General features: G+C 42.2%; 1 protein-coding gene across 3 annotated transcripts in view; it reads left to right on the plus strand.

Moving 5' to 3' along the window:
- Nucleotides 1–10,123: 10,123 nt before the first annotated feature.
- LOC306876281 (NACHT, LRR and PYD domains-containing protein 12-like) overlaps nucleotides 10,124–24,634 on the plus strand; it is a 36,830-nt gene continuing 22,319 nt past the window's right edge. For 2 of the 3 annotated variants that reach the window (XM_079427315.1, XM_079427317.1), the window contains exons 1-5: nucleotides 10,997–11,189; nucleotides 11,430–11,511; nucleotides 11,738–11,851; nucleotides 12,117–12,230; nucleotides 12,318–14,123. In XM_079427315.1, the coding sequence (XP_079283441.1) occupies nucleotides 11,462–11,511; nucleotides 11,738–11,851; nucleotides 12,117–12,230; nucleotides 12,318–14,123 (2,084 nt within the window). In that variant the 5' untranslated portion in view covers nucleotides 10,997–11,189; nucleotides 11,430–11,461. Of the gene's footprint in view, nucleotides 10,157–10,996; nucleotides 11,190–11,429; nucleotides 11,512–11,737; nucleotides 11,852–12,116; nucleotides 12,231–12,317; nucleotides 14,124–24,634 lie in introns of those variants that run through there. The other variant, XM_079427316.1, reaches the window with a different exon arrangement.

Consider the following 24,634-nt stretch of genomic DNA (forward strand, 5'->3'; position numbering starts at 1 on the left):
AAAGTGTTGCTAGTTGGTTGCTAGGATATTCTGGGTGGTTGCTAGGCTCTTGCTATGCGGTTGCTGGGGTGTTCTGGGTGGTTGCTAAGCTCTTGCTATGCGGTTGCTGGGGTGTTCTGGGTGGTTGCTAGGCTCTTGCTATGCGGTTGCTGGGGTGTTCTAGATGTCTGCTAAAGTGTTGCTAGTTGGTTGCTAGGATATTCTGGGTGGTTGCTAGGCTCTTGCTATGCGGTTGCTGGGGTGTTCTGGATGGTTGCTAAGCTCTTGCTATGCGGTTGCTGGGGTGTTCTGGGTGGTTGCTAAGCTTTTGCTATGCGGTTGCTGGGGTGTTCTGGGTGGTTGCTAAGCTCTTGCTATGCGGTTGCTGGGGTGTTCTGGGTGGTTGCTAGGCTCTTGCTATGCGGTTGCTGGGGTGTTCTGGGTGGTTGCTAAGCTCTTGCTATGCAGTTGCTGGGGTGTTCTGGGTGGTTGCTAGGCTCTTGCTATGCGGTTGCTGGGGTGTTCTGGGTGGTTGCTAAGCTCTTGCTATGCGGTTGCTGGGGTGTTCTGGGTGGTTGCTAGGCTCTTGCTATGCGGTTGCTGGGGTGTTCTGGGTGGTTGCTAAGCTCTTGCTATGCGGTTGCTGGGGTGTTCTGGGTGGTTGCTAGGCTCTTGCTATGCGGTTGCTGGGGTGTTCTGGGTGGTTGCTAAGCTCTTGCTATGCGGTTGCTGGGGTGTTCTGGGTGGTTGCTAAGCTCTTGCTATGCGGTTGCTGGGGTGTTCCGGGTGGTTGCTAGGCTCTTGCTATGCGGTTGCTGGGGTGTTCTGGGTGGTTGCTAGGCTCTTGCTATGCGGTTGCTGGGGGGTTCTGGGTGGTTGCTAAGCTCTTGCTATGTGGTTGTTGGGGTGTTCTGGGTGGTTGCTAGGCTCTTGCTATGCGGTTGCTGGGGTGTTCTGGGTGGTTGCTAAGCTCTTGCTATGCGGTTGTTGGGGTGTTGTGGTGATTACAGATATTCCCTCCTCTGGTAATAACAGAAAATCAAACATTGTTTTCAAAACTGATCCAGTTTCAATGCTGTGATATTATTGTATTTCTTTCTAATGTTAGAAAATTCAAGTGTTACTCTTAAACTTGCACTGAAACGTGATAAGTAGCCTATGCAATATTAATAGAACCGCATGTCTTTAATGATACAAGCTCAGAAACATTATGTTGAAGTTTTTTATATTGTGTATTGACTTGGTGCCATGATGGATATTGAAAGGTTGTTATTAATTTTTCATTTCAAACAGATGATTACTTAATGGTAAGGCAATATTTAGGAACACAACTGTGCTTGTCAAGACAGTAAATCCCCAAAACTATACATGGGGGCTTGCTTTGGTGCTGCCACCCCTCATAGACCCCATGCCACCCTAAACATGGTTTTCTAGATCCGCCCCTGTGTGCATGACTCTCAGTGATCCTCCTGTGTTTGTGAGAATCACAGATGAATTCAGACTCAAGTTATGAAGCCAATGAAAGCGTTCAGCGCGCAGGTGACGTTACACAGGCTTTTGATCTCTCCGCGCTTCGGTTGCCAGTCCCGGCGCCATGGGCGGGCAATGAGGGGCCTGGCCCGCCCTGTGAGTCACTAGTGCCCACCTTGGACGAGCCTGCTGAGTAAAGAAAACGTTGTACTATTCAAACATCAGTTATTATTTATTTACTCTTGCATTGCGAAAAAGCGGAGATCTGTTTCCTCCAGGCTATGCGCGGCGCTCAATCTGAAAGGAGGCGGGGTGGAGTTACGAGTAGATTCCTGTCGATGGGCCCCGACTTTTTTACGCCTCTAGGGCCGGGCTTCGGGCCAATTTCCAAGTCACAGTTCAGAGGCGGGCCGGGCATCGGGCCTGTTTTGGGTTTCTCCTTATTTTATATTGTAGACATCTATCGATTAGCGATGAAAAAAAATCACTGCGCTGGTGGAAACAACAGGAGACCACACGACTGAGAGCAGCTCGATGGTGTTTAGTGTCCCGCAGCAGCAGCAGCTGAATAGTTCTGTGTTCAAATGCACGCAATAGGCTAAAGCTTGCTGAAAAACCCCAGCAAACATAACCATGAATGTGTCTGTGGGAAATAGTAAGGAGATATTTGAATTATTTACTAATAAACTAATGTTTTCTGAGTCTGTGTCGCAAGGATGAAGTTGCTGATCCTGACTCACCGTCTCCTCATTAGACGCGCCTTTAGAGAGAAATGCATCTTTATTGATTACGATTAAAATTATAATAAAATAGTTTTTGTTTTCAATTTTTTTTTATTTCTTTAAATGATAATTTAAAGCTTTCTATAGATACATTTATCATGTCTGTGAGGCATGTATTCTCAGCTGAAGCTCCTGTTCAAGACGCAGAAAGCACATCATGTTTGTTTTCTTTGTTTTATAAAAGAACTACCTTTTGTTGATATTGTGAGTGCACATATACAAGTAGACCCTTTACAGGTCCGAATGATGTATTGCTCTTACCTTGAATGACGGTGTAGGTTATTTTAATTAGTTTCCACTGAAAGCAATGCAAGTGTTTGCTGGTGCCTCCATGTCCTGAGCCGCTTTAGCTTCCACTCTCAGCACAAACTCAGATATAGATACACACATTATTATTATAGCGCAGGTTTAACGTTTAAACATTGTTATATAGGCCTGCTTGAACTGTTTTAGTATATCTATAGATGTTATTTTAGGCAAGTCTTGATGATATGAGAAGGCTAAATTGATCAAACATAGGCTATGATCAGCTCATGCCGCTGGCCGCTTGGTCGTTACTTTAAAAAAACAAAAACGTATAGGCTATTTAACAAACAAAAATGCTCCAAACGTTTTTCTAAATTAACTTAATAAAAAAACAAAACGAAATATAATAATTTTACCATTACACACAAAACTGAACAATTTTAATAGCCGAAACAGTAGTATAAACTGTTTTAGGAGAAGCGGGAGAAAAGACGGGCTCGGGCCGGTAATTCTGATGAGCTGCCGGACGAGGGCCGGGCTCTAGTAAGAACTCTAGCTGCCGCATTTTGAACCAACTGCAGTTTGTTTATTAAATGTGCAGAGCTACCACCCAATAAAGCATAACAATAATCTAACCTCAAGGTCACGAACACATGAATTAATGTTTCTGCATTTGACATTGAGAGCATAGGTCTCAATTTAGATATATATGGAAAAAAGCAGTTTTCTAAATGCTAGAAACAGGTTTTTCAAAGCTTAGATGGAACAGGATCTAAACTACAGGTTGTTGGTTTAGATGATTTAACAAGTTTATACAGTTCTTCATTTCCTATAGAACAGAATGAGTGGAATTGTTCCTCAGGGGATCTATAGTGTACTATCTGATGCGATACTGTGGCTGACAGCTGCATGGTTACAATTTTATCTCTAATAGTTTCGATCTTGGAACTAAAGTAGTTAATAAAGTCATTACTACTGTGCTGCTGGGTAATGTCTGCACCTGCTGATGTTATATTTTTTTGTTAATTTAGCCACTGTATTAAATAAATACTTGAGGTTGTGTTTGTTGTCTTAAAAGAGACATAAAGTAAGCAGAGCTAGCAGTTTTTAAGGCTTTCCTGTAGGAGAGAGTATTTTCCTGCCAAGCAATACGAAGTTGCTTTATGCATCATATTTGCCAGCTTTATTTATATAGCGCTTTTAACAATACAGATTGTGTCAAAGCACTTAACAGTTTATGCCAAAAATCATTAGGATATTAAGTAAAGATCATGTTCCATGAAGATATTTAGTAAATTTCCTAACACTTAATTTTTGATTAATATGCATTGCTAAAATCTTCATTTGGACAACTTTAAAGGCGATTTTCTCAATATTTAGATTTTTTTGCTCCCTCAGATTCCAGATTTTCTAATAGTTGTATCTCAGACAAATATTGTCCTATCATAACAAACCATATATCAATGGAAAGATCATTTATTCAGCTTCAGATGTACAAATCTCAATTTCATAAAATTGACCCTTGACTGGTTTTGTGCTCCAGGGTCACACATGGTCTCTGTGTTTCCAGAGTGTGATGAAGCGAGTGAGTCCGTCTGCCATCCACAGACTCTCCGTGAGGATGATGATGGTGTCGCTCCGATCATCAGCGGTTTCTCCCATCATCCTCAGCACTCCACACCTGTTCATCTACAGCCGCGACCTCCTGACCTCTTCTGCCTCAGTGACTTCCAGCAGGTGAGCGGCTCCGCGGACGAGCTGAGGAGGACGGTTCTGTCCCGCTGGAACTACAGGAAGTTGCTACGTCTCTTCCTGTCAGAGCTGCACTGCAGAGGGCAGGATGCGGTAGCCAATCAGATGCTGAGCTGTGAGGGTTTGTCTCCGCCCACACACAGGATTCCTCGCAGACAGATCATATTTATCAAAATATTTTTTTATCAGACAGTTCAAAATAACCATTTTGTAAATTATAAATGTTATTTAGTCTCACTTTTGGTCAATTTAATGTATACTTGCTGAATGAAAGTTTTCATTTTTAAAGTAATTTTTTTATTATTACTGAGCCCAAAAAAAGTAATTAATACTTTAATTAATCAAGAACACATTAAATTGATCAAAAGTCACAGTAAAGACATTTCTAATGCTACAAAAGATTTCTATTTCAAATAAATGCTGTTCTTTTGAACTTTCTATTCATCTGTGAATCCTGAAAAATAAAATGTATCACGGTTTCCACAAAAATATTGGGCAGCACAACTGTGTTCATCACTGATAATAATCAGAAATATTTCTAATAATCTAGTAATAAAAAACTGTCCAAGAGCGCACATCAATTAGGTCAAAAAAGCTCAATGTGGTGCTCCATCACACAAGAATAAGAATGAAAACATCAAAGTAGGCACAGCACAACTCCAGAGATAGAGAAGTATTTAATTATGTTCGATGAAGAGCGCTTAAGCTCGAAACATCACCTGTGGAGAGAACTTAATTAAATACTTCTCTATCTCTGGAGCTGGGGTGTGCCTACTTTGATGTTTTCATTTTTAATAAACTAGTAATCAAGGGATTCTAATAATATTTCACTTTTTTTAACTGTTTCCTGTATGTGCCAATTAAAAACACTATTATTATTATTATTATTATTATTATCGTTAGTGTTTCTGGAAATACTCCGTAGGTTGTGTTTATTTTCATAGTGCAAATACATTTTATTAAAAACATAAAGCAGGATTTTATTAGTTTTTTTTATTTATTTGAGCTCTGTTTTAAATTTTACATCCTGCCCACTACATCATTTCTAATTAAGTGTATCTGTAATTTGAGAGTCGTTAGTTGGGTTGTGAGCGGTTCATGAAGTCTCTCGTTCTTCTGCAGCTCTTCTGAACGCCGTGACCAGCAAACACTTCCAGGATTCCCGACGCTCTCAATCCCCGTTCCACTGTGAGAGAGAGCGAGACTTCATCAGCGCTTCAGAACTCGCCGTCCTTGACTGCGTCACGCGAGGAGGAACCTAGAGCTAATAGTTTCTGAGAGCTGGAAAGAGAAGAGGCTGTTCTGGTTGTGGTGGTGTCCCTGTCATCAGCGATTCCCCTGGGCTCTTCAACTAAAAGAGCAGTTTCTCTAAAAGAGCAAATCACGGATGGCTCGCGTCTTTTTAAAGATGCCACTCTGTCTGTGTCCTCTTGGTTGCGGTTGTTACCTGTCTTCTGTCAATGGCCACGATCGTTGTCTTCAGTGTCTGAACGTTGACATTTCCCAGGTGGAGAGTGTGGCTGCGGTGCACTTGGCTGCAACTTGGAGAGATTGTCCTCGTCTCCTGTCCAAAGCCTGTGAGCAGTCAGCGACTCTCGCTGCCAAAGCTTATAGTGCGTCGGGCCGAGCCGCTTCTGCCTTGCATGCCTAGGTGATCCTGCAGGTTCACCAAGCTAGGGCACTCAAAGGAATGCATGAGGGTAGTACCGACCCAAGGTTGATGCAGAAGCTGTGCTTGGCGACTGACCTCGTCTGAGCGATGAAAGTCACGGCGCAGTCCCTTGGGGAGGCGATGTCCACGTTAGTGGTGCAAGAGTGCCATCTTTGGCTCAACCTAGTTGAGAGGAGAGACATCGACAAAGCACGCTTTCTTGATGATCCCGTCTCCTAGGCCGGCCTGTTCGGCGACACTGTCGAGGAATTAGCCCAGCAGTCCTCAGAAGCAGACCGAGGCCATCCAGCAGATCCTGCCCCGATGTGATCCTCAACCTACCACCGTTCCGTCGCAGGCCGTGCCCCAGTCTGTTCATGGATGCCCTCCTGCGTCCTCCAGAGTGAGCCTCTTGCAGGACTGTGGTGCCTCCCATGTTCCAGCTGGCCCCTAAGTCCTCTAAAAGACAACGTAGTGGCCCTGACACGGGCAACTCAGAGACATGATAAGCTGCTCTTTGAGAGGACATGGTGATTACAGCGCCACTGCTTCCCCCGGAGAGGCGGAGAATTCAAGTTCAAGTTTATTTGTATAGCGCTTTTTACGATACAAATCGTTGCAAAGCAGGTCTGCAGGAAATTTACATTTATTCAGTTAGCAGACGCTTTTATCCAAAGCGACTTACATTGCATTCAAGTTACAGTTTCTACATTTTATCAGCTCTTGCTTTCCCTGGGAATCGAACCCATGACCTTGGCGTTGCTAGCGCCATGCTCTACCATTTGCGCCATGCTCTACCACCGCAGGTGCATCGATTGTCCCTTTGGTGCCACTCGCACAGAGCTTGGAAGTGCGGGCTGTTCCTTCGGTTTGCATTCGAGGGTCAGGCATGGCAGTACAGGGTCTGTGATGGTGTTCGGGTTATGGCGCTTTACATGCACCTCCTAGGTCGAGTCACATAACTCATAGTGACCGACAGATAGGGAACATCTCAGTTACATACGTTACCCTTGTTCCCTGATGGAGGGAACGGAGACGTTATGTCCCCATGCCACAACCTCGAACCATTGCTGGTCGCCAGAGACATGTTCTCGGCTCCTCAGCATAAAACCTGATGAGTGGAAGCACCTGTCACCTCGTTACACGAGTAACGAGTGGCTCAGCATGCAAAATCCACTAATTCATAGATGATTGGGGCTCCCAAGAAAACCCCATGTCGTCACGACATAACATCTCCGTTCTCTCTATCAGGGAACAAGGGTTACGTACATAACCGAGACATATACATTTACAAACATTCATTTTGCCATTAATTGTAATAATCCAGTGAGATTTTTCTTTGCACTAGGAGTCCATTAAAGTTATCTTATATTAATTAAATAATATGAACAGATACAACTAAAGCTCAGCTGAAGTTGTTCGAGCTCATTAGATGTGATGTTATGGTGCCATTACTTCAAAACCACAGATTGTATAATGTAATAATCCTCACTGGACAACTCCTCAAAGCCAGTTTACTTCATGATTGTTTTTTAAAGAAATGCTCAATGCAAGAACACTCACTTGATGTGTGTGTCAGCGAGAGAAACTCACTCAAACCGCAGATGGTAAAGTGTGTACTGTGGTCTTTTTGACCCGATCAACTAGGGTTCGAATCCGCATTTTGCCAAACTTTTTTTCTCCCTTTTCAAATCTCATATCATATCGTAAAAGCATTTATTTTTAATAAAAATTAAAGAAATAACCAAAAAGTTGAAAATAAAGTATCAGGTAGGGTTAGGGTAGGTGTAGGGAGGGCTTTATTGTATCAACAAGGTGGCATCCATTTAATAATCTGAATTAAAATGATAATTTACAGTCAATACGTTATTATTGCATACTGTTTTATAATGTAATACAATACTGAAGTGCAGATGCCACTATTTTGCATTAAGTAGTATAAATAGCAGAAAATCCTGCTATTTTAACAGTGTAAATATAATCTATAGCTATTCACACTTAGTGTAATTAACATATCGCTAAAAATACTGCTATTTTCACTGTGTAGATAGAATCCATTGCTATTTGAACTTAAGAGAAATGACCGTAATTGGAGCTGAGGGGGGTCTTTAATCAGTCCGTGCCCTGATCCGTCCCTGCTCAAACGCCTCACACACTCATACATGTGTGTTTGTGATCGGTGTAAAGTCAGACTCAGTTCCTCGTCCCACTGAAGGAAGCCTGTGTTCTCGTGTCTTCAGTGCATGTGACAGCAGATCTTCTGCATCCACACAGAGAGCTTTATATCTTTAGGAAATGAAACATTCTGATTAAAAGAGGAAGAAGAGGATGTGCACTTCTCTTTTGCCTCTTATTTTTATTCACAGTTTAAGGAACTGTTTGCGGTCGCATCTATAATTGTGTTTTGTTCAGTGTAATGAGGTCTTAGATCATTATTGGCTTCAGTTTGGTGTTTGTTCATCAATAGAGGAGAAATGAGTATGTGCACACATAAAACAACTGACTTTAAACTGTAAATCAAAACATCAGCATCATTACTTTAGTCATTAATACTAATAAATGTAACTGTTTATTGTCAGTAAAAGCATTACCATAATTTCACCGCGGTATCAGCTGTTCTCAGGTTCAATGTGAAGCTGTCGCTGCTTACAGTGGCTTAATACTTTTATGAATTATTTTAATTAGAGTGGTCAAGCAATTAACATTTTTAATCAAATTAATTACATGATCTGCCAATCAATTTTGAAATTATTCTGGCTGAGAAATTACCCTCCAAAGGATCATTTAGAGATCATTTACAGCACTGAAAACATAGCAGTAGAAAGAAATGTGTTCATTCAGCTTTGCTTAAATAATGATAATAAACTGAATATCAATGTTCATTTTTAAATGGATATTGAAATATGGTGGCATGTCCCTGTCTTACAGTATTTTTCAGCTGCTTACACACATTTTCAAAACTTTGCCTCTCTTTTTTCAAAACTTTACACACAAATCCAAGAATCGCACACAAAATGCAAAATCCCTCACATCTCTTACAAAATGAAGCACTGCATTCAAAATATCACAAACACATCTCAAAAGCAAACATTTGCAAACACATTTGCCATAATATTAATTCCTGATAGATTTGTGTGTGTTACAAAGAGAACTGTGTGTTGTGTTCTGCAAAAAGTTTTTATGAAACTGAGTCAGAGGCTGAGAAATAGTGTCTGGTTTTGTAGATTTGGTGTGTGCTTCTGTTTGAGTGACAGCTTTCAGAAACTGAGTGACAAGGACAGATTTAGTGTGTAAGCAGTTAAAACAAACTTTGAGTGAGTCATTGAATCATTCATTCAACCGATTCATTCAAACAGCTGATTCATTCAGAAATAAAGCAAGTGACTGTCTTTATGGATGAGTCACTGATTCATTGAGTCACTTGATTCATTCAAAATCGTGGATTCATTCAGTAAAGAATCACCGCTGTGAGTTAATCAGAGATGCTCAACAGTTCTGCTGTGGCTTTGAACTATTTTCATTTGAGAAATTGAGAAAAACAGACAATCTTGTTTCTAAAATGTAACAATATGAACTTCTTGTTTATTGAACTGTTGTGTAAATGAATCTCATGTTTGCAGTGGTGCAGATATTGGAGAGAAGATAGTGTGTTTCCCTCACAGGCTCATTTCATCTGTGATCTTCCTGATGTGTCGTCACTGTCTGAGCGTCTCCATTATGTGTGTTTCACTATCCTTGTGGGGACTCTCCATAGGCGTAATGGTTTTTATTCTGAACAAACTGTGTGTGCTATTGCCCTACACCAACCCTACACCTAAACTTAGCCCTCACAGGAGACTTTGTGCATTTTTAGATTTTCAAAAAACCTAATTCTGTGTGATTTATAAGCGTTTGTACCCGTGGGGACCTCAATTTAGGTCTCCACCGTGACACAAGTCCCCATGAGTCTGTGTGTATTCAGGTTTAAGTCCCCACCAGGATATATAAACCTGTACACACACTCACTCACTCACAGACACAGAAACACACACACACACACACAGAAACACACACACACACACACACAGAAACACACACACACACACACATTTTCCTCCAGAATCCTCATTACACATCCAGATTTTTACAAATAATTTTCAAAGAACTTTCTAATTTATGTCTATAAATGTTTGATTTATTTGTGTGTGTGTAGGCTGTACTCTCTGGTGTGTCTGCAGCATCTGGACGTGTCCTATAACCTCCTCAGATCCCTCAGCAGTGAGGTCAAACACCTCAGGTGAGCTTCATTATCAACAATACTATGATTCCACATGATTCACTCAGACTAAAGGCCTGTTCACACCTAAACCAATGACTCAATGATTGATATAAAGATAACTATATCAATAATTATAGCAATAACTATTATGATATCTACTGATAGCAATAATGATAAATACAATAATATTTATACAATAACTATAAGTACCGATAACCATAATAATAATATAACAATAACTGTTGTAAGGCAAGGCAAGGTTATTTATTAAGTTTATTTATTAAGTAAAAAAAAAACCTGTGGAAATTCAATACAGAAAATTCATTCAAATCAACAGTACATTGTGTCCTATTTTACAGGCTTTTCTTAAAGTGTAGCATACTAACTAACCACCAATACACTGCTTAAATAATCGACTCAATCAAATAATTGATCATTAGCTCTCAAACACTGGGGGCGTGTCCGCTGGCGCTGAAACCACGCCCACTCGCGGACAGAGCACCGTCTTCCTCCAGCAGCAGCTCATTTAAATCAGGAGACCGAGCTGTTGTCAATTATTGCAACCACTTCTCTTCACAAATAAATGCATAAGTCTATAAGCTCATCCTGTAGCTTCATGATTAAAAATGAAAGTAATTAAATGTGTTATTATAATTAAATTGAGTAATATGAGATTATGACGGAATTTTTACAAACCTGTCTGACAAAATGATGGACAATGTTAAATCAAAATCGAAAACAAATTTCTAAGAAATAACTTGAAGTTTGATCTGATGTCTCTAATAATATGATAGTTGAATGTCTGTAATCTTTCATTCAGGAAAAACTGATCAAACACCGGATGAGGCTTGAGATCTCGCCGCGGAAGTGACGTCATCATTGTTTTCTGCGCCACAGATAAAAGTGAAAGTAAAAGTTCAGAGTCGATGTTTCTTCATGTAAACAGTCAGAATCGATTCTATACGGAATATCAGTGTTTCATAGGAAGCTTTATCAAAGCGTGCAGCTGCTTCATAGAAAGAAGGTGGATTTATGAATCTGTGTAAATAAGGTGAGTGCTGATGATCAGGTGCTTTACGGTGACTTCCGCATTCATATTTCCTCTGAACGACGTATGGTTTATATCTTTGAATATGTTCTTTTTGAAGCAGATGAAGTGGTTTGGTTGGTGTTTGGTGTTATTTGATCATTTGTTAACACACGACTAACATTGTGTATCTGAGTCTCATGATCTGTTTCTCTCAGGATCCGTTCAGATCAATTATTGTGTTTGTTTGTCATTTCCATTCAGAGTCAGTGCTGGAGATCAGATTGTGTTTCATCATGGATCACACACAAACATCCACAGATGAAGATTGTTCTCCAGGATGCAGGTACTTTCAATAAACACTGAATTAAATCACCTTCAATCATGAGAGATGGGAGTCTCAGTGTGTTTTTGTGTCTGGAGGCTTTTCAGTTAAAATGAAGACTGTTTATAATAATAATAGTAAGGTCAAAAAGCCTCCTCACTGCAGTATTTTTGATGAAAAATACTTGTAGACCTGAAAAGAAAGCTATTATCATTATAAATGATTATTTAAATGTGTTTTGTTATAGTTCAGTTCATCAGAAGAGATCAGAAGCAGAGTTCAGCTGTGTGTCTCTGAGGAGTGATTGGTCTATGGATCGTCCAATATGGTTTAAGAGTGGAGATACAAAGACTCATCTCAGGTATGTTTTTACATAAATATTAGTATAGCATGTCATTTTATATCAACATAGTGTTATCTTTATCTTTAAATATCTTTATCTGATATTTTAACATAGTGTTACACAGAGAGATGCATTTGTGAAAGCACTGTTCTATTTAACATCTTTTGTAATAAAATATTGTAAATGAAATGATCATTAAGTGTTCTTTAAAGTGATTGTTTAAATAATATATGAGTATGTACTTTGCTGAGTATGGATTGACTTTAATCTCTCTCTGTTATAGTTCAGTTCATCAGAGGAGATCAGAAGCAGAGTCCAGCTGTGTGTCTCTGAGGAGAGAAGCTTCTATGAATCAGCCATTAGATTATAAGAGTGAAGATACAAAGACTGATCTCAGGTCTAATATATCTGTAAAACATTATTTCATTATGATACAGAATACATTAGCTTAGCTTATTTAATAATGCAGTGTTTTATTTTCCAGGCATGAAGTCCTCAACAGGTTTAGATCAAATCTGATGCAGAAGTTTGAGCGTCTGTATGAGGGAACAGCGCCGCAGGGAAACCCAACACTCCTGAATGAGATCTACACAGAGCTCTACATCACAGAGAGTGAGAGTGGAGAGATCAGTAATGAGCATGAGGTGAGACAGATTGAGACACAATCCAGGAGAGCAGCAACAGAGGACACAGCCATCAAATGCAATCACATGTTTAGACCTTTACCTGGACAAGACAAAGCCATCAGAACTGTGCTGACAAAGGGAGTCGCTGGCATTGGAAAAACAGTCTCTGTGCAGAAGTTCATCCTGGACTGGGCTGAAGGGAAAGAGAATCAGGACGTCCAGCTCATATTTCCACTGCCTTTCAGAGAAATCAACCTGATGAAGGACAAAACACTCAGCCTTTCAGATCTTCTTCAAGTGTTTTTCCCTGAAACTAAAGAAATGGAAATATCCAGTGATGAATATAAAGTGTTGTTCATCTTTGATGGTCTGGATGAGTGTCGCCTGTCTCTGGATTTTCAGAGCGATGTGAGGTTGTGTGATGTAAGTGAATCAGCCTCAGTGGATGTGCTGCTGATGAACCTGATTGTGGGGAATCTGCTTCCCTCTGCTCTCATCTGGATCACCTCCAGACCAGCAGCAGCTGATCTCGTCCCCTCTGAGTGTGTCCATCGAGTGACAGAGGTACGAGGCTTCAATGAGCCACAGAAGCAGGAATACTTCAGGAAGAGAATCAGTGATCAGAGTCTGGCCGACAGGATCATCTCACACCTGAAGTCATCAAGGAGCCTCTACATCATGTGCCACATCCCTGTGTTCTGCTGGATCTCAGCCGCTGTTCTGGAGAAGATGTTGAGTCGAGCAGAGAGTGGAGAGATTCCCAAGACTCTCACTCAAATGTACACGCGCTTCCTGATCCTTCAGACCGACATCAAACATGAAAAGGACTATGAGAAGAAGGTGACAGATGAAGACATGATCCTCAAACTGGGGAAAGTGGCTTTTCAGCAGCTTGTGAAAGGAAACCTGATCTTCTATGAGGAAGACCTGAGAGAGTGTGGCGTTGATGTGAGAGAAGCATCAGTGTACTCAGGATTGTGCACTCAGATCTTCAGAGAGGAGTTGGGCTTGTATCAGGGGAAAGTCTTCTGCTTTGTTCATCTGAGCATTCAGGAACATCTAGCAGCTCTATATGTGCACCTCTCCTGGACAAACTACAACATAAATGTGTTTGAGCCAATCACCGAACGGAGATTAAAGTCTAAAGTGAAGGACTTGTTTAAACTCTTGTTTAAACAGGTTTCATTATCTGGGCTGCATCAGAGAGCTGTGGATGAGGCTCTACGGAGTAAAAATGGACATCTGGATCTTTTCCTGCGGTTCCTTCTGGGTTTGTCAGTGGAGTCTCATCAGATTCTCCTACAACAAATAATGATGCTGAAACGAAGCAGATCTGACAGCAATGAGAAAACAGCTGAGTACATCAAGATGAAGATCAGTATCATTGACTCTCCAGAGAAATCCATCAATCTGTTCCACTGTCTGAATGAACTGGGTGATCGTTCACTAGTGGAGGAAATACAACAGTATCTGAAATCTGGAAGAATAAAGGAAGCCAGTCTCTCTTCATCTCAGTGGTCAGCTGTAGTGTTTGTGTTGTTGACATCAGAAGAGGAACTGAACGAGTTTCGTCTTGATAAATTTGTTAAAGGAAAGAATAAGCCTGAAAATATGGAAGTTCTTCAGAAGCTGCTGCCTGTGATTAAAGAATCCAGATCAGTTCAGTAAGTATCACTGAGAACAATCACTTCACTGTTAAAACTAGGAATGTGTGCTACGACTAATTTGACTGTCGTTTAAACTGAAGTTTTGTATCGACTAGTTGAGTAGTCTAAAAGCTAGAAACCCCCAAAAAAGGCAAAAGAAAAAAACTGTGCGTGTGTCTATATAACAACCTACGCTTGAAATACTTACACTGTCAAATCCCTCAATGAATTCTGCTAAAATTAGGTCACAGTTATGCCGTATGCTTGCCTCACTTTATCATCATTTAATTGTAGGCGGTCGTTAAACAGAAAATAAGGAAGAGCATACACTCAACATAAACAGTGCATAGGTTGTTTATTCAGATCGGCTGGAGCAATGCAGAAATGGAAAATCAGTCAATAGACTGACAGAATTCTTCATTTTCATATAACGTTAGCCAACATATTAAAACACAAGTCAAAAACAATAGGAAAGTTTATCAAGGAATAGCATTAAAACGGCTTCTAAAAACGTTTTGTCTACATTGTCTAGAAACCAAACAAAGCTTGTTGTACTTACTCAGACCATGCGCCGTTCAGTGAATTTAACATGTTAATGTGGTCTGGTGAAAGACGGGCCTAGAGGCGATTCTGCACTTGAAAAACAAAACGCGCTCGAACTGAACTGAAGTCACAGGCAAGCTGAGAGATAACTACAAGCAAGCAGACAGTTTCGAAAAGAGCCTGGAAATCCCGCAGCACCACCGAAGTTTAGAGGAATAGACGGCGCGGACGGGATCACGGGCCGCAGCGATGGGTTGTAGTGTATGACATGATTGACATTCGCTGGCTTTGGCTAGCCTCCAAGCTAGCGCATACGTGCCTGTATTGAATATGATTACGCATCGATTATGATTAAGCAGAATTCAGGTCGAACTACCTTCTTTTTTATATATAATGTTCTCAATAATAATATAGGTCAAAGTCCCTATAGTCTTTGTATGGGCCGACCAGCCTTTTAGCTAGTTTAAAATGTTTTTTTTGTTTTTTTTACTTGCCCGACCAGACAAATAGCCTGATTAAAATTTAAGTGGCAAAAAAAATAACCAGCGACGCATCGAAATGTGAGAATGATTCTTCTGATTTTATTACATTCAGTGATATTTTGGATAGTGTAATCTGTGTTATCAAGGTCGTGCTGTTTAGGCTCACGCTGCCTGTCTCTTCGTCGTCTACACAAATGAGCAACAACAAACATAAAGAAACTCAGAAGAAACACACTGAGGTATAAATTCAAAATGCTTAGTTTATTCATAAAATGATGTAGTTAAATGACATACGGCTATTTTGCTGAATATTTCACTATTGCAAATGTCACATTGATTTTAATTCAATAAACAAGTAGACTAGTTAAGTAGTCAAGTAGTTATTACATTACTTACATTTTAGACACAATATTTACTGTTTTGTTCTCTTTCACCAAAGAAAATATTTCCATACAAAGATCAGCACATTCTCCAAGTAACGGTGTTTTGTTACTGAATGATTCCGGGTTTTGATCGAATCTGTTGACTCACTCATTAAGTGACTTACCAACTTACCGGATATACATTTCTTATTTGTATATCCCAAAATGGCTGGTAACAGTGTATATGGAATTTATTGATTAATTGTAATAATTTGACATGAAAGATGCATACATTTAAAAGGGCTGAAAGGCCATCTGTATATTTAATTATGTAAAAGCTGATAGAACACTGATGAAAATAATACTTCAGAATAAATTTACACCACCAAAAATCTTGGTGATGCAGTACATTTGTGGGGATATTTTGTATGGAATATTGTCTGCAGATATGAAAAGTTAACAGTATATCATTGTAATAATTATAATTATAATAAATATAATTTATGACCACAATGATATTTTGTTATCTGTTTACATTAAACACATCAAATATTACATATACACTATATTGCCAAAAGTATTGGGTCACCTCCTTCTAATGAACATGTTTGACTACTTTAGTAATTTCTATGAGTACAAATCTTAATGTTTAAGCATATAATGATATTCTTGGGAATTGTGTGCTTCTAATTTTATATCAACAGTTTGGACAGAACCCTTTTCTATTCTAACATGACAGTGTCTCTGTGTATAAGACACGGTTCAGAAAGACATGATTGATTGAGTCAGTGTGGAAGAACTGGACTGGTCTGCAGAAAGACAAGTCCTGATCCCAGCTGAACTCCTCTGGAGTGACTTTAAATGCAGACCTTGAGCCAAAAACTCATCACCAAACACCAATGACTTGTACATAAGGTTATTGTCATTTTAGACACGTCCAAAACTGTTGCAACAGATGGAAATACAGTTTTTAAATGCATGAATTATGTTTCCATCTTTGTTGCCACAGTTGTGTTTTTCTGTTCTAAAGAAGGGGTGAACCAACACTTTCATCCTTATAGTGTCTGTACAAGTCATTGGTGTTTGGTGAAGAGTGCTGCTATATTTCTCAGGGCTGTAGCTTTAGTGTAGTGAAGCTTCATTTAATGAGGAGTAACTGTTAGCTTAGCTCACGACATTTTGCAAGTAGCTTGCCCAACACTGATAATATAATAATAATCAATATGAATATCCTACTTTTCTGCTCATTTTTCTTGCACTGTTTCTGCATCAGTGTTGATGAGAATAACCGCTCCGATTTATTTGGCTTTAACTAGTTTAAAGAGACGTGTTTTGTTCTGGAGAACTCTGTGTTGAACTCGAGCGCTTCTTACTGTATTTCAGCGCATTGTTTAGCGCGTGATCGCGACTGGTTACTGTAATGTGAAGTGACTTACTGCCAAGTATGGTGACCCATACTCGGAATTCGTGATCTGCATTTAACCCATCCAACGTGCACACACACACACAGCAGTGAACACACACACACCGTGAACACACACACACACAGCAGTGAACACACACACACCGTGAACACACACACACACACAGCAGTGAACACACACACACACACACAGCAGTGAACACACACACACACACACACAGCAGTGAACACACACACACACACAGCAGTGAACACACACAGCAGTGAACACACACACATCGTGAACACACACCCGGAGCAGTGGGCAGCATTTATGCTGCAGCGCCCGGAGAGCAGTTGGGGGTTCGGTGTCTTGCTCAAGGGCACCTCAGTCGTGGTATTGAGGGTGGAGAGAGCGCTGTACATTCACTGCCCCCACCCACATAGCAATTTTTCTCTGGCCCAGCTCCGGCCCACAAAATCAGCTTTCGCTTGGCCCACATACCGCAATGACTTACAGTCCTAGTGTGGACCAGGTCTGGTTTGCAGACAAGGGCCACACATGGGCCATAACTGGCCCAAATACAAACACATGCATATATGTATTTTGAAAATATTTACATGTATATACATTTATATTATACATAAGTATATTTAATATATAAACAACATATTTTTCTGAAATATATACATGTTTATATTTATATATACAAAATTAATATACACAGTACACACACATATATTATGTAAACAAAAACTTTTATTTTGAATGTGATTAATCGCGATTAATCGTTTGACAGCATTAATATATATATATATATATATATATATATATATGTTTACTCAGTTAACATAAAATTCTTAAATAAGGTACTTTCTCTATTTTTGCAATATTCAAGTGTTCATGTCCCTGAATAATATCTGCATGCAACGAACTCTGAAGAGTACACATAATATCTAGTAGACAGCAATCCTTGTGAGTGAGAAGTCTGGTGTGGGGGCTGATATCTGTCCAGGTTATCTGTCTTCACGAACTGTCCTGAAATACAATTCAAACAAACAATGTAGTGTGAGGCTCTTGTGAATGCTCATTTTGGCATCGGTGGTGAAGAGTACAGAAAATTCTGCTGGACTGAAATTGAGTCTTTGGTGAATAGTCTTCAAGAGTGCAAATAAGATTTTCAGTTTCAAGTACTTTTAAGGCTCATGTAAGGTTTCCACCAGCAACAAAGTTTGCTTGAACAAAAACTTCACAACATTTAAAGTTTGGAAAATAATATACATGCAGACCGTTACAGTTTAAAGTGAGGTACGTTCACAGTCCAGACAGCAACATAGTGTGCGGGCCGGATTTGGGCCGACACTGCTTGCTGTCTCTGGTTCTGTCTTACCGTTATTAATATTAATTTCAAATAACTTTTTTATTATCATCTGTCTTTTTTTGTAATTATGATGGACCCTCTGTAGGTTGTGGTGTATATAGTGTCCTCAGGGCAGAGTTAAACGAGATGGCCTTGTAGGACATACAGGAAATATCTGATATTTATTTGATATATTTTTTTGAATGTTTGATAAACTTTTGAATGTTTGAGGTTTTACTTACTAGTCAGATGGTTCATGGCGCTCTGGAGATGTTCTTCGACAAGAGACCCGTCCCAGCTCTGCAGCACGGTCATTAGCATGGAAGAATATAGGAACAATCTGTCACAGAGCCAACAAAATGTAGTATACAATGTCAGGTTTATTAGACATAAACAAACTACAGCAAAACTGAAATGCAGAAAAGAGAAATAATAATAATATACAACAAATCTTAAGATACCATTATTCATATTTTTAGGTTTTACAGATGCATGATGATATAGTGACTATATTGTGAAATATGTTATTTAATAAGATTTCTCAGATCACCTGTGTTTCCTGTATCTCATGCCAGCAGATCCCATTACAAATCTTCTTGTAACTTCCCCTGTTTTAGGGGTTTCTTTTCTGACGCTCCTGAAATCACAGTACAATTTATCAATATTTGTTTGCAATTAAAGTTAAAAACGTGTTTGAAATAGTTTCAGCCCATGTAAATGACGTCATCAATTGAGCCCGCAGTGCAGACTTTTAGTTGAAATTAATTAGCTTAGTGACTTCCTTTTATCTAGACAAAGTACCAGCACAACATTTACAAAACTATCAAAGCCGCTCATCTACACATAAAATGTGCTTAAAATCTCAAACGTGCATTAATAAGAGCTCAAATCTATAGTTAGCTTACCTCTAATAGTTAGCCTCTAGCTAGTTAACAGTTGTGATGCTAACGGTCTTTTTGAAGACACTAAACCACTCCTGTAAATAAAGATTCGACAAAAACGTGTCAGTTACATGTAAGAAAGTGTCAGGAACGGTTGTATGTATTATTTGTGTAACTTTAGGGACTAAACTTACCTGAAAGCAGTGAAAACAGCAGAGAGACAGTCTCTTGCTACTTGTCAGGTAGTGAGTTGACGCCGTTACCATGGTAACCTCCTCCACTCCAGTTTAAATACATTTGAATGTTTAACACGCGCGCCCATTGGCCCTGTCCACACGAACGCGGTTATTTTCAAACTGCAGGTTGTTACTCGCGGTGTGGCCGTTCGTCCTCACGCAAACCCTGCACCAGGTCACTGAAACACAACAGTGTCAAAGCTCCTGCCAGGGGGAAGATTTCTTTGGCTTGTGATGTGGGAGCCTGTGCTGTTATCTCCGCCTACTGGAAACGTTTTCATGCTTCTGATTGGCCAGCATGGCCTAAAACACAAAGTTACGTATTTACATAAATAGTAAATAAAAGTCAAATAAAATGTCCTGAAACTTCACCATGTGTTGTTTAAGTGGATATAATAGGCCTACATCTAACTGTAAATTGAATGAGAATTTGAAAGCAGTGAATGCCAAACATTGTTTGAAGTCAGTTGTATAAAACAACAGGATATACTATTCCATAATATAAGATATAATGAGGCATGAATATAATTTCGCATGTAAACGCATAATCTCACAATATGAGCTTCATGTTATGCATTTTAAAAATATATGTTAAATATGTAGTTCAATATATTTAACAGTGTTTCACATGTGAATATATTACCTTCCTTTATGGGAAAACATTGGGATTTTAGTCAAAAATATTTGAAATGGATTTTACATGTGGGTCAAGATCGGCCATACTTATGTGGCCCACATATCTATATTTGACATCTGGGCCAAATACTACATTTGACATCTGGCCCATGTCTTGTGTGCCGTCTTAAACCCGGTACCACCTCTGCCAAACCTGGGCCATGTTTGGCCCACATACTGTATGCCAGTGCCGGATGAATGCCAGCCGTGCCAGATGCAGGCCAAATCTGGGCCAAGTTTGTTTGCTGACTGGGCACCTACAATCCCTGCCGGCCCGAGACTCGAACCCGCAACCTTTGGATTACAAGTCCGACTCTCTAACCATTAGGCCACGACTTTCCTCTTTAATCTAGATTTAAAGATTTCTAGTGGCTGGTTGCAGTACAGGTAATAAACCCCGCCCTCTCCATGTAAACGAATGGGACTTGAGTCATAACAAAAAAATTAATTACACTTCCAATACAATTTTCCAAAACATGATGTTGGTTATTTAAGATAGTTGTTATCACGCTGATATATGTTCAATTGTTCATTTTTCTGGTAAGTTTGATTTTAGCTAGTAATTTGATGCTATAAAAAGGGGGAGTGTCATTATGGTTGACTGGGTCTGCGGGAGTTTGGTTCCGCGGCTCCGCCTCATGACTCTACTGCGCAGACTCGGACTCCAAACGAAGCTCTACCGCGCAGACTCTTGCTCCAAACGAAGCTCTACTTCGCAGACTCGGGCTCCAAACGAAGCTCTACTGCGCAGACTCTTGCTCCAAACGAAGCTCTACCGCGCAGACTCTTGCTCCAAACGAAGCTCTACTTCGCAGACTCGGACTCCAAACGAAGCTCTACCGCGCAGACTCTTGCTCCAAACGAAGCTCTACCGCGCAGACTCTTGCTCCAAACGAGGCTCTACTTCGCAGACTCGGGCTCCAAACGAAGCTCTACCGCGCAGACTCTTGCTCCAAACGAAGCTCTACCGCGCAGACTCTTGCTCCAAACGAAGCTCTACTTCGCAGACTCGGACTCCAAACGAAGCTCTACCGCGCAGACTCTTGCTCCAAACGAAGCTCTACCGCGCAGACTCTTGCTCCAAACGAAGCTCTACTGTGCAGACTCGGGCTCCAAACGAAGCTCTTCTGCGCAGACTCGGGCTCCAAACGAAGCTCTTCTGCGCAGACTCGGGCTCCAAACGAAGCTCTTCTGTGCAGACTCGGGCTCCAAACGAAGCTCTTCTGTGCCGACTCGGACTCCAAACGAAGCTCTACTGCGCAGACTCTTGCTCCAAACGAAGCTCTACTGCGCAGACTCTTGCTCCAAACGAAGCTCTACTTCGCAGACTCGGGCTCCAAACGAAGCTCTTCTGTGCAGACTCGGGCTCCAAACGAAGCTCTTCTGTGCAGACTCGGGCTCCAAACGAAGCTCTTCTGTGCAGACTCGGGCTCCAAACGAAGCTCTTCTGTGCAGACTCGGGCTCCAAACGAAGCTCTTCTGTGCAGACTCTTGCTCCAAACGAAGCTCTTCTGTGCAGACTCTGGCTCCAAACGAAGCTCTACTGCGCAGACTCTTGCTCCAAACGAAGCTCTACTGCGCAGACTCGGGCTCCAAACGAAGCTCTACTGCGCAGACTCAGGCTCCAAACGAAGCTCTACCGCGCAGACTCTTGCTCCAAACGAAGCTCTACTTCGCAGACTCGGGCTCCAAACGAAGCTCTTCTGTGCAGACTCGGACTCCAAACGAAGCTCTACTGCGCAGACTCTTGCTCCAAACGAAGCTCTTCTGTGCAGACTCGGACTCCAAACGAAGCTCTACTGCGCAGACTCTTGCTCCAAACGAAGCTCTACTGCGCAGACTCTTGCTCCAAACGAAGCTCTACTGCGCAGACTCGGACTCCAAACGAAGCTCTACTGCGCAGACTCTTGCTCCAAACGAAGCTCTTCTGTGCAGACTTGGACTCCAAACGAAGCTCTACCGCGCAGACTCTTGCTCCAAACTAAGCTCTTCTGTGCAGACTCGGACTCCAAACGAAGCTCTACCGCGCAGACTCTTGCTCCAAACGAAGCTCTTCTGTGCAGACTCGGACTCCAAACGAAGCTCTACCGCGCAGACTCGGGCTCCAAACGAAGCTCTTCTGTGCAGACTCGGACTCCAAACGAAGCTCTACTGCGCAGACTCTTGCTCCAAACGAAGCTCTTCTGTGCAGACTCGGGCTCCAAACGAAGCTCTACTTCGCAGACTCGGACTCCAAACGAAGCTCTACCGCGCAGACTCGGACTCCAAACGAAGCTCTACCGCGCAGACTCGGACTCCAAACGAAGCTCTACCGCGCAGACTCGGGCTCCAAACGAAGCTCTTCTGTGCAGACTCGGACTCCAAACGAAGCTCTACTGCGCAGACTCTTGCTCCAAACGAAGCTCTACCGCGCAGACTCTTGCTCCAAACGAAGCTCTACTGCGCAGACTCGGACTCCAAACGAAGCTCTACTGCGCAGACTCTTGCTCCAAACGAAGCTCTTCTGTGCAGACTCGGACTCCAAACGAAGCTCTACTGCGCAGACTCGGACTCCAAACGAAGCTCTACTGCGCAGACTCTTGCTCCAAACGAAGCTCTACTGCGCAGACTCGGACTCCAAATGAAGCTCTACTGCGTAGACTCTTGCTCCAAACGAAGCTCTTCTGTGCAGACTCGGACTCCAAACGAAGCTCTACCGCGCAGACTCTTGCTCCAAACGAAGCTCTTCTGTGCAGACTCGGACTCCAAACGAAGCTCTACCGCGCAGACTCGGGCTCCAAACGAAGCTCTTCTGTGCAGACTCGGACTCCAAACGAAGCTCTACTGCGCAGACTCTTGCTCCAAACGAAGCTCTTCTGTGCAGACTCGGGCTCCAAACGAAGCTCTACTTCGCAGACTCGGACTCCAAACGAAGCTCTACCGCGCAGACTCGGACTCCAAACGAAGCTCTACCGCGCAGACTCTTGCTCCAAACGAAGCTCTACTGCGCAGACTCGGACTCCAAACGAAGCTCTACTGCGCAGACTCTTGCTCCAAACGAAGCTCTTCTGTGCAGACTCGGACTCCAAACGAAGCTCTACTGTGCAGACTCTGGCTCCAAACGAAGCTCTACTGCGCAGACTCGGACTCCAAACGAAGCTCTACCGCGCAGACTCGGGCTCCAAACGAAGCTCTACTTCGCAGACTCGGGCTCCAAACGAAGCTCTTCTGTGCAGACTCGGACTCCAAACGAAGCACTACCGCGCAGACTCGGGCTCCAAACGAAGCTCTTCTGCGCAGACTCGGGCTCCAAACGAAGCTCTTCTACGCAGACTCGGGGTCCAAACGAAGCTCTTCTGTGCAGACTCGGACTCCAAACGAAGCTCTACTGCGCAGACTCTTGCTCCAAACGAAGCTCTACTGCGCAGACTCGGGCTCCAAACAAAGCTCTACTTCGCAGACTCGGGCTCCAAACGAAGCTCTACCGCGCAGACTCTTGCTCCAAACGAAGCTCTACTTCGCAGACTCGGGCTCCAAACGAAGCTCTTCTGTGCAGACTCGGACTCCAAACGAAGCTCTACTGCGCAGACTCTTGCTCCAAACGAAGCTCTTCTGTGCAGACTCGGACTCCAAACGAAGCTCTACCGCGCAGACTCTTGCTCCAAACGAAGCTCTACTGCGCATACTCGGACTCCAAACGAAGCTCTACTGTGCAGACTCGGACTCCAAACGAAGCTCTACTGCGCAGACTCTTGCTCCAAACTAAGCTCTACCGCGCAGACTCTTGCTCCAAACGAAGCTCTACCGCGCAGACTCTTGCTCCAAACGAAGCTCTACTGCGCAGACTCGGACTCCAAACGAAGCTCTACTGCACAGACTCTTGCTCCAAACGAAGCTCTACTGCGCAGACTCGGACTCCAAACGAAGCTCTACTGCGCAGACTCTTGCTCCAAACGAAGCTCTTCTGTGCAGACTCGGACTCCAAACGAAGCTCTACCGCGCAGACTCTTGCTCCAAACGAAGCTCTTCTGTGCAGACTCGGACTCCAAACGAAGCTCTACCGCGCAGACTCGGGCTCCAAACGAAGCTCTTCTGTGCAGACTCGGACTCCAAACGAAGCTCTACCGCGCAGACTCTTGCTCCAAACGAAGCTCTTCTGTGCAGACTCGGACTACAAACGAAGCTCTACTGCGCAGACTCTTGCTCCAAACGAAGCTCTTCTGTGCAGACTCGGACTACAAACGAAGCTCTACTGCGCAGACTCTTGCTCCAAACGAAGCTCTTCTGTGCAGACTCGGGCTCCAAACGAAGCTCTTCTGTGCAGACTCGGACTACAAACGAAGCTCTACTGCGCAGACTCTTGCTCCAAACGAAGCTCTACCGCGCAGACTCTTGCTCCAAACGAAGTTCTACTGTGCAGACTCTTGCTCCAAACGAAGCTCTACCGCGCAGACTCGGGCTCCAAACGAAGCTCTACTTCGCAGACTCGGACTCCAAACGAAGCTCTACCGCGCAGACTCGGACTCCAAACGAAGCTCTACCGCGCAGACTCTTGCTCCAAACGAAGCTCTACTGCGCAGACTCGGACTCCAAACGAAGCTCTACCGC

Source organism: Barbus barbus (assembly GCF_936440315.1).
Source record: "Barbus barbus genome assembly, chromosome: 10".
In the NCBI taxonomy this organism is placed as follows: domain Eukaryota; kingdom Metazoa; phylum Chordata; class Actinopteri; order Cypriniformes; family Cyprinidae; genus Barbus; species Barbus barbus.